The sequence below is a fragment of the Aristolochia californica genome, unplaced genomic scaffold (assembly GCF_029961685.1).
Source record: "Aristolochia californica isolate CCGP_79_NKW_82.1479 unplaced genomic scaffold, dmAriCali1.0.hap1 SCAF_13, whole genome shotgun sequence".
Classification (NCBI taxonomy): domain Eukaryota; kingdom Viridiplantae; phylum Streptophyta; class Magnoliopsida; order Piperales; family Aristolochiaceae; genus Aristolochia; species Aristolochia californica.
This window is the reverse complement of record NW_027181804.1, coordinates 11,728,601-11,739,742: the sequence shown is the minus strand read 5'-3', so window position 1 is coordinate 11,739,742 and position 11,142 is coordinate 11,728,601. Positions and strand designations below refer to the sequence as shown.

Genomic DNA, 11,142 nt, shown 5'->3' with positions numbered 1-11,142 from the left:
AAGGCAGCAAATGAGGAAAGCTCGGGGAGTTGAGGGGAAAGCAAGTCCGGAGTAGCTTTCACGGTTTCACCAGCAGACAAGAGTACGCATTGTCCATTTACAAATTCCTCCAACTGTGACAACTGACAACTGATTATGGCAACTGAGGATTACCCATTAACCCATGTTTATTTCTACCAATAGAACTCCTGTTTGTGTATCAGGCGACGAATATACGTTCTGTCGTGAGACGCGTGGACTTCAGGACGGCATCATTGATTTTGGATCTTCAGAATTTAGCTATAAATTAATGGGCTGAGCTCAGTTCTTCGAAGAATAAAAAAAGTCCATTTGCCATCTTGTGCTTGTTTGAAGGTAGGAGAGTAAAATACGCAAGAGCTCTTCGGACCTGGTTGTGTAATTTACAAAAGTATTTTTAACTAGAATATAATTTTAAATTTACTGGGGATTTAGAAAAAAAAGTTATTTGATCGATATTCCTACAGTTTGTACGTAACAAATACAAAATCCTATCTTAGTTCCTTAACAAGTGCTCATTCCATTAGTCGATAATGCACTAATTAGATCGATTCATTATTACAATCATTAGCAATCAATTATCATCGCCTTTTAATAATGCAAAATGCATAATCACATGTGTCTTAAGGAGCAGATAAGTCGGGCGGTAGTTTCGTCTTTTCACAATTCGTATATAACTGCTAGGTCTGGCCCCTCTCTCTCTCTCGCTCTCTCTCTCTCTCTGTAGAAATAGTGGCGTGGATTTTACTTTGCTTCATGTTCTTGCAACAACGCCTCTCGCTGCACGCGATCTTCGTCAAAAGAGGTCTCTCCCCTACAGTCGTCTTCTCCAACAAACTTATCGACGCCTGCTCCAAGCGCGGATTTCTGAGTGATGCGCGTCACTTGTTCGACGCAATGCCTGTTCGTAACGTCTTCACTTGGAATGCCATGATTTACGCGTACGTCAGGAACGGGGACTTGATAGAAGCTCGGAGACTATTTGATCAGGCTCCGATGAAAGATACTGTCACGTACAATTCTTTGATTTCAGGATACTCGAACAGTGAAGAGGGACTCGAAGGGCTTGCACTCTTTGCTCGGATGCACGTGAACGGAACTGGGGTTGACGATTTTACTGTTACGAGTGTCATGAATATAGCAGCTAAATTGTCTGCTTTGCAATGTGGCAGACAGGTCCATGGTTACTTGGTCAAGACGGGGAATGATTCTTCTGACTGCTTCACCGTTAGCTCGTTAATTGACATGTACTCCAAATGTGGGTCGTTTCAGGACGCGACCAGAGTGTTTGATGAAGCGGGGGGGCAGGATTCCGTATCGAAGAATGCGATGGTCGCTGCTTGTTGTAGAGTGGCAAAGTTGGAGCTTGGTCTTGATATTTTCTGGAGACATCGGGAGATGAATGACACGGTTTCTTGGAATACGATTATTGCCGGGTGTGTTCAAAACGGTTGTGCGGAAATGGGTCTGGATTTATTTATCCAAATGGGTGAAAATGGGGTAGGAAAAAATGAGCACACATTTGCAAGTGTTTTGAGTGCGTGCTCAAGTTTGAAGCATTCGTTTCACGGAAAGGAAGCTCATGCTTTTGTGTTAAAGAATGGGTTAATTACAAACCCATTTATAAGCAGTGGACTTGTGGATTTATACTGTAAATGTGACAATTTGGAGTATGCAACTACAGTTTATAAGGAGATAGGTTCAGAAAATGTCTTCGCAACTACTTCAATGATTATGGGACATGCAGGTAGGGGAAATATGGTTGAAGCTAGAAAGCTTTTTGACCAGTTAAGAGACAAGAATTCTATTGCTTGGACAGCTCTGTTTTCAGGCTATGTCAAAGTCTTGCAGTTTGAGGATATTTTTGAGCTTTTCCGGGAGTTTACAAAGAAAGTAAATATGGGGCCAGATGTCGTGATACTTATTATTGTTCTTGGTGCTTGTGCCGCTCGAGCTCATCTTCATCTTGGGAAGCAAGTTCATTGTTACATTATAAGGTGGGGCATTGAGATTGAGGAGAAACTGGGAAGTGCCATAATTGATATGTATGCCAAATGTGGACATGTAAAATATTCAGAAGATGTATTTCTGCGAGTTACTGGACGAGATAGGGTTACTTACAATGCAATGATGTCTGGATTTGCTCACAATGGACTTGAAGGTAAGGCCATTGTGCTGTTTGAAGAAATGGTGGATAGTGGCATGAGACCCGATGAGATTACTTTCATTGCCCTGCTTTCTGCTTGCCGGCACGCAGGATTGGTGGAAGTAGGAGAGAAGTACTTTGTTTCTATGATGGATGATTATGGCATTCCACCTGAGATTGATCACTATTCCTGCATGGTTGATCTTCTCGGCCGAGCAAATAGGTTAGAAAAAGCCATCGAAGTGATAAAAGGAATGCCTATTGAAGCAGATGGGACAATATGGGGCACATTTCTGAATGCCTGCAGAATGAATGGGAATTTGGAGATGGCTATAGAAGCTGAGGAGAAGTTGTTCAGCATCGAATCCAAAAACGGGGCCAGATATGTGCAGTTGGCCAATGTTTACGCAGCAGAAGGGAAGTGGATTGAAATGGGTAAAATAAGGAGGAAAATGAGGGGAAGTGAGGTTAAAAAAACAGCTGGTTGCAGTTGGGTCTATGTTGGGAACAAAGTGAGCATATTTATCTCTGGTGATACATCCCATTCACAAACTGAGGCCATTTATGAGATTTTAGCATTTCTGACTGTAGAAATTTCAGATAGTGATATGGATGATTGGAGTGCAGGAAGATAGGTGAATTGAAAATAAGAAACTGATTTATTTTCAGTTACAGACTGAATTATTGTAATGCGCCAAAGCACACAAAATTTCACCTCTTTCTTTTGAAGAAAAACAGTTTCCATAAATGGACAGACAGCCTGAAGTAAATGTGCAAAAGTCAGTGAAGTTGAATGAAACACAGAGAGAGGTGTGTATTAGGGCCATACTTGCTAGAAATTCCATTATAATATGTCTCATAGCTTGAATTACATTACCAAATATGGCAGATCAGTGAATTCCAGATATGGGAAACAGACAGCTTTGGAAGCAAAATTTGAAGAGCTCTATGCATACTAAGTTGTCATTGTAGAAGTTATATCTGCTCTGTTGGTCAATCAATGGTATCATCAGCAACTTGATTGTTTCGAGAAGAGTGGTTCCCTTCTTTTGGGAAAACCCCCCATGTTCGAGAAGAGTGCCCTCTATACTTCAATTCAGTAGCTGCTCTGTAATTGGGATCAGCAGGATTTGCCCTAAGTGATGTCACGGCTCCACCACTGTACCTTGAGGGAGAGACATACCTTCTTGAAGGACCTTTAAGCGCTCCTCCTCTCAAATCCATCAGATGAGCACCCCTTGAAGAATCTGCATAGGTTCTGTCTCCTGAGCCAGATCCCAGAGAAACTCCAGTGGCCGTGGATGTGGAACTGAAAGGGTCATCTGGATCCCATGACATATGTGATTCTTTCTAACCCACAAACTGCCACAACCCAATCAGAAACAAAATGCAAAGCGCTACAGGATTTCTCCACAACACAGTTTTGGACTCTGCTTTGAAGATTGGCAAGGCTGAACTGTACAATCTGACAAATACTCGACCAAGTCCAGGAACCACAAGCTTTTCTCGGTCACTGGAGATCAAAGGTTTTCTAGTCTCAGTATTATCAACAAGAGAGTCAGTACTAAGAAATGAAGATCTAATTTCATTGTTGTTGCAAAGAAAAGAGATCGTTGATCACCCTTCCTCATGTAATGAGGCGAAGAAACATTATACATGAACACTTTTTCTGGATCATAACAAGTAAATACCCTTTGATTGAATTTACCACTAGCGGACCATCCACCTCGGTTTTTCTCCTAGCTCTAACTAGACATTTGAAATCCATTCTAAAGCACCACATGTATCAGTTCCTTTTTAGATGTTAAACCATATGCCTTTGAACGCTATGAAGCATCAAATGCATAACTCTAGACAAAGGATCCATTCAATCCCTCACACTCAGATTCCCTAACTGTCATAGTTCTTAAATCCAATGACCCTGTCTTATTCTCAGTGAGGAACATGAGCCTCTGTTTAAAAAAGGCGAGTGAGCGGCTTAGTGATGTTGCTCCTCCATAAAGTGTGCCATTCCCAAGAAAGATTCTCATCTAGCCATTTACGTCTGAAGACATTATGTATCTTGCACTGCCAATGAAATGCAATTCCAAACCCATAACGGAAGAGTCCTCTTCACTCTTTTCTGTCATAACGAAAGCTATCAAATTTCTGATTGAAAGAGAGTTCCAATTAAGGCTGGCTTCGAATTGAGCCGGCTTGCGTGCCGTTCGAGTTCGGCTCGGTTTCGGCTTGGTTCGAAACGTTATATTTTGAGCTCGAGTCGAGCTCGAACTCAGAAATGGGCTCGTTTACATTAATGAGTCGAGCTCGAGTAGAGCCCAGTTCGGCTCGTCGGCTCGCGAACCGACTCGTTAATATAACGAGCGATTCGGGGATTGGGAGATTTGGAAATTTTTGGGAAATCTCTCTTCGTTTCGCCTGCGAAACCCATACCTCACTCTGCCATTTCCATGCCATTTCAACATGATTTCTTGCGGAAATTGCTGTCCGTCGGCAGGTATTCAGGGGAAATGGGGGATTTGGTCTTCAAGTCCCTCGTTCTCCCTCTCCCTCTTCGATTCCTCGATTTCTTCCTCTGCGATTTCTGTCTCTTCTTCCTTTGCGATTTCTTTCTCTTCTTCCTCTTCGATTTCTTCATCCAAAGTTTTTCCTCGTCGACGAGACGAAATCGACGGTCCGACGGAAAGAGGTAAGATTTTTATTTAATCTTTCTGTTTTTTTTTCGTCGCTGACCTAACCTAAAAAATCTCTAACTCTCGCTTCATTTCTCAGTAGTGCTCCTTCATTCTTGGAAAGTCTTTTTGGATACCCGAACGGCAAACACTCTGTTTCTGTAAGCAAATATTCTTTTTCTCAGCACTTTTTTTTTTTTTTGCAGATATTTGCAGCTGACAGTTCAAAGTACACTCGGGAAGAAATCCTTGGAAGAAAAATGTCGGTATGAATTTTATTTCATGATTTTGAGTGTTGATACTATTTGATTTTTTGAAACGGTGAGTTCTTGATTTAAGGGTAGAAGGTAATGCATTGTCACAACGTACTGGGAAGATCATTTTATACAGATTGTATAAGGATGTTTCCTTTTCCTCTATAACTTAAAGAAAAAGAGCTTTGGGGGATGGATTTTCCAACAGAGATAGTCATAATTATTCTCTTTGTTCTCATGTCTTATTTCAAGTCTCATCTGCACAACCTCCACTGTTTCAAGGAAATCTCCTTTACAATTCCAATCCTAATGTTAATGTTAATGTTAGTTTTAAGTGATTTTGGTGGGTGAGGGGCATTCAAATTCTGGCAGTTGGTATTGTAATATAGGTTCCTCCACTAGATGAGTTTTTGGTATACTCTCTTTTTCTTGCAATTGTTTGCATATCAAATAGTTGAGTTTTTTGGTATACTCTCTTCCTTTACTAGAGGTTGACCTATTTTATTCTCTTAATTTTTTTTTTCATTTTGTTTTATTTTTTGCTTGAGTGTGCCATCAATTACATTCTAGTTGGCTGAGAGCCAGGAAACTTTATACTGAGTTATGACATTCAAGAAGGAAAGGAAGGGTAGGGGAGAAAAATCCCCCACCTTGTCATTTGTTATGTTTTTGTATATCTCAGAATGACGTACTAAACTCAAGTGCTATAATGTTTGGAAAATAGTTGGTTATCAATGATTTTTTTGCTCAAATTCCACTGTTCCTCATAAATGAAGTTATTATTCTAGACTTTCAAATATTTTTATGTTGTGGGATCTTGTTTCTTTTTTGCCTTCTTATTTTTAGGTGTCTGACCTCTTATAAAATTTTGTACGTTTATCATACATTTCAGCAATAAACAACAATGGTATTCAAATTGTTACTTGATATATTTTAGCAATGAAATTTTATTTCATGATTTTGAGTGTTGATAACATATTCTGTTCAATAATACTCTATTATAGTTAATGGAATTAGGAGCTTTCTTAATTGCATCCAACTTCTCTTTATTATAAAAAAGAATAAAAAATGTTAGTTTTTGGCCTTCTTTCTTAATTCTCATTGAACTTATATCTGATGCTATTCTAAAATGTTATATGACTTGATGTATTAGCAAAAGTGATTTGATAGTTCCTTTTCTATTATTTGGAAATTGAGATCTTGTGTGTGAACCTTTGATGTCTTAAATTTACTCATTGGATGATATATGATACCTAAACCTTGTCAAATGGTCATATTTCATTGAATTGATACGTTAGATATAGACGGATGTAAATTATCTCTCTTTTTTAAGATCGATTTTTATCCTTCCTCTTCGATTTCTTCATCCGAAGTTCTTCCTCGCTGACAAGACAAAAGCGACGGTCCGACAGGAGGTAAGATTTTTATTTAATGTTCTATTTTTTTTTCGTCGCCGACCTAACCCTACAAAATTTCTAACTCTCACTTCGTTTCAGCATTGCTCTTTCATTCTTGGAAAGGCTTTTAGAGATATCCCTGAACGGCGAACACACTTTCGGGTACTGTAAGTGTTGATTTTTTTTTTTTTTTTTATCATTAATTTATTGGTATTGAGGTTGAATTTCATCAGAATATTAGAAGAGAATGTTGGTGTGCTTATTTCCTTCTCTTAGAAGTTTTTAAATTTATATATATAAAAAAGGATCGGTATATTGGACTGGAAACTATTGGGTGCAGGGCTACTGGCTCAAAGAGACCCCGCTGCATTGAAAGACAAGGGCCGTTCTCGATTGTCATAATGTCACGTACCTTCCACTAAGAATAGACAAGTATCTTAAATTATGTGTAGGATCTTTGTTGTTCGGATAACTTTCTTTTCTTTATGTTTTTAATTTGTAATTTTGTTTTTTTGTAGAAGTAAGAATGTCAACACCTCCTCAATTGACATCAATAATTAACACTAGTTCTAGTGTGGCTATAAATAGTGACTTCACCAGAGTCACTACCCTCTGTCATAGAAGTGGGCCCAAATGAAATTACCATAAATGAGGATGAAAGTGATTCTACTCATACTTCAAAAAGACAAAAAAAGTCTCATGTGTGGTTGGAATTCAAAGAAGTATCACTTAATGATACAAAAAAGGCTCAGTGTGTTCATTGTAAAATCAATTTGAGTGTTATTAGTAGTGGAGTGACCACACATATGAGTCGACATTTGAAACGTTGCACTAGTAGAAAAGTGGCAATGAGAAAACAAAAAACCTTAAACTTTCAACCAGTGGGAACGGGGTCTAATGTTGATTAGAGTCCATCTGGACTTCCTTTTATGGATTTTGGAGGAAAATATAATCAAGCTAAAATGAGAGTACTCATTGCTCATTGGATTCTTACACATGAGCATCCATTCATGATAGTAGAAGAGGATGGATTTAATTTTGTAATGAAGATGGCAAATATGAATTATGAGAAAATATCCCGTAAGAGCATTAAGAAGGAGTGTATGGAGGTGTATGAGGCAGAGAAAAAGAAATTGAAAAATTTGTTAAAAGAGATTAACAAGATTAGTCTTACCACGGATCTTTGGAAGTCTCAAAATAAAAAAAATTGAATACATGGTTATTACTGGGCATTTTATTGACAGTAATTGGAAGCTACAAAAATGAGTCGTGAGTTTTGTGCATGTTCGTCCTCCTCGTCATGGCGTTGATATAGCAGATGCTATTTACAAGTGTTTGAAAGAGTGGGAGATCGAAAATAAAGTTTTTAGTATTTCAGTTGATAATGTTGCATATAATGATGTTTGTATCAAAGTTTTGAAACAAGATTTTTCAAGGAAAAAAAATTTGGTGTGTTGTGGAAAGTTGTTTCAAGTGCGTTGTTGTGCTCATATTTTGAACTTATTAGTCCAAGATGGTCTTGTTCAGATTAAGGGTATCATTGATAATGTGCATGAAAGTGTCAAATTCATAAATTTGTCTGAGGCTAGACTCTGCACTTTTTCTGAAATTGTACAACAATTAGAACTTGGTGAAAAGAGGTTGATTATTGATTGTCCAACTCGTTGGAACTCCACTTATGACATGTTGTCTTCTGCATTAAAATTCAAAGATGCATTCTCTAGATTTAAAGTTAGAGAACCAACATATGATTTTTTGCCAAGTTTTGATGAATGAGAAAAGGTTGACATGGTGTGTGAGATTTTAGAAGTTTTTAATGCAGTTACTAATATAATTTCTGGGAGTGATTACCCTACTTCTAATTTGTACCTTAGTGAGGTGTATAGGATAAAAGAAGTTCTGAATTTTCATTAGGACAATGGTTAGTAGAATGAAAGAGAAATTTGAGAAGTATTGGGGTGAATGCAATTTATTGATGGTTGTTGCTTCAGTTTTGGATCCAAGGGTCAAATTAAAGTTGATCGAAATGTGTTTTCCAATGATATATTCTAAGGAGGAAACTACAATGAATATAAATTTAGTTCGACACACCTTATATGAGATCTACGATGAATATGTATCCTTATATAATGTGGATATTAGAAATGAAGAGATTATTTCAAGTACTAGCTCTATGGGTGTTTCCACAAGTCGTAGGCCTTCATTAAGTTTAGGTTGGTCAAAGTTAATGAGTTATATGAAACAAAAGGATGTAGTTAATTTACCAAGGCCAGAATTGGAAATTTATCTTGAAGAAGGTGTATATAGTTGTGAGGAAACTTCACAGTATGATTTTGATGTTTTAGAATGGTGAAAAGTGAATCATATGAAATTTCAGGTATTATCTAAGATGGCAGCAGACATCCTTGTAATTCCCATATCCACAGTAGCTTCAGAGTCTACATTTAGTGCTGGTGGTAGAGTAATAGACTCATATCGTTCTTCCTTGGCACCAAGTACAGTTCAAGCTTTGATTTGTGGCAGTGATTGGGTTCGGGTTCTTCACGGTGTAAAGAAAAATCAAAAGGTGAATTTCTTTGATCAATTCTTTATTATGATATTTTTTAGTATATTTTTTAGTGTTATTTATTAAAAAAAAATTTTATGATTACAACCTGAGAAGAAGAGTGTAGAGATAATGCTACCAGCTACATGATTTTTCATGTTTCTCTCATCATGGTAATTTTAATATTTTTAACGACATTAAGTAACTAGTAGTGGAAGAGTATTTTTTTATCTGACAATAACTAATTTTATTTTTTTGTTTTTGTCATAGGTGGAGATTTTGCTCATGTAGGGACGTATATTATTTTCTGGCATTAAGAGAAATAACTATAGTTTGTAATTTTATAATGGATTTATAGTTTTTATTTGGGTGATTGTAAATTGATAGTGATATTTCATTTAATTTTGTTGTGTTTGATTATTGTATGAAGTTTATTTATAATATTATGCAGTGTATGAAGTGTTTAGACTATTTTATGGAGTGTATAAATAATTTCATGGAGTGTTTATGGAATGTATAGATAATTTTATGGAGTTTATGGAGTGTTTATGGAGTGTTTATGCAGGTATTATGTATATTGATTATGCCCAATTTTAAGTAGAGGTCATGCCGAATTTTATACAGGTATTATATACATAGATTATACTCAATTTTAAGAAGAGGTTATGCCTCAATCTTATACATGTATTATATATATAGGTTATGCTTAATTTTATGTAGAGGTCATGCCCAATTTTATGTAAAATGTATGTATAATTTTATATATAATTTATTTGATATATATTTTTTGAAGATTTTTAAATGTATGTTGAGGCTCGAGTTCAGCTGAAGCTCGGCTCGAGCTCGGTTAAAATTTTTGGGCTCGAGCTCGATAACAATTTTAGGCTCGGGACAAGGCTCGGCTCGAAGCTCGGCTCGAACATAGGCAGGTTCGGGCTCGGCTCGGCTCGATGCCACCCCTAGTTCCAATCATCTCCATTTGCAGCTTCCCAGACACGATGGACCAGGATAGCTCCATCTGTGTCCTGCGACCAAAACACTCAGTTCTTTGAAATGGACATGTAAGATAACATGGAGGTCGTCACTGGGGAATTTGACAAACTATCAAATTCAACCAAGACATCACCATTGGACATACTTATTGAGTCCCTAATAATCTTTATAATGCAATATGTTGATGCAAGTTGGTTCAATTTGAAGATTCACAACTGACAAAACCGAAACCTTTCAGACCAAGAAGGTTTGCACTTTGTCACCATGACTACCCTCATTCACACTGCATCATTGCCTTCTCCATTCCTCTCAAAACCTTCCTCTCCTGCTAAATCTGATTGACCTCCAAACACATTGCCGCTTTTAACATTAATTGAACGCACAAGAAGGTTTGTATTTTGTTACCATAACTCCCCTCGTTCGCACTGCATCACTGCCTTCTCCATTCCTCTCAAAACTTTCCTCTCCTGCTAAATCTAATTGACCTTTGAACACATTGGTGCTTTTAACATTAACTGAACGCATAAGAAGGTTTGTACTTTGTCACCATGACTCCCCTACTTTGTACTACATCATTGCCTTCTCCTAATATTAAATTATTAATGAATATATAATGCACGTATTTAATTTATTTTCTTATCAATTTATCAGTAAATAATTTGGTAAATTAATGGATAATAAAAATACTTTGTATCCTTTTTATGATATTAACTGAAAAATATATAATAGTAAAACCCATATATGAAAATGGACAATAAAACGTGAATAAGATAAAAACATTCAAAACGTTTTCATTACAATCCTAGTCATAGCTTCAAATGGGAGGGCTTGTTCTTAGACCTAAGGGTAGGTCAGAGAAATGTTTTAGGTTTTATAGGGACTACAAAACGTTAAGGAGGGATCATGGATTTTGGTTTTAGGGGCTTTAGGGAAGAGATGGACTAGATGGAAAGGAATTTCTAGAGAAAGGTTGTCAATCTCTTCCGTTGGAATACTTTAACTTGGACATGAATGAAAGGAAGGGCTATAGGTACCTACTATAATTTATGCTATTAGTGATAGAGAAGAGTGACTAGGCCAAGAGAATAGAAAAGGCTATGATAATTGTTTGTTGAAT

The 11,142-nt window shown here is 37.1% G+C and overlaps 1 protein-coding gene and 1 pseudogene across 1 annotated transcript; one reads left to right on the top strand and one right to left on the bottom strand.

Moving 5' to 3' along the window:
• The first annotated feature begins 774 nt into the window (after window positions 1-774).
• On the top strand, window positions 775-2,944 carry LOC137947650 (putative pentatricopeptide repeat-containing protein At3g18840). The gene has a single exon (XM_068793442.1). The coding sequence runs from the start codon at window positions 775-777 to the stop codon at window positions 2,797-2,799; it is 2,025 nt and encodes a 674-aa protein (XP_068649543.1). The 3' UTR covers window positions 2,800-2,944.
• A 213-nt stretch (window positions 2,945-3,157) lies between these two features.
• LOC137947649 (uncharacterized membrane protein At1g75140-like) lies at window positions 3,158-10,291 on the bottom strand (annotated as a pseudogene).
• Window positions 10,292-11,142: the final 851 nt, after the last annotated feature.

Bases quoted from the DNA above. Each gene is read 5' to 3' on its own strand.
- LOC137947650 (XM_068793442.1), top strand. From the start codon at position 775: ATGTTCTTGCAACAACGCCTCTCGCTGCACGCGATCTTCGTCAAAAGA.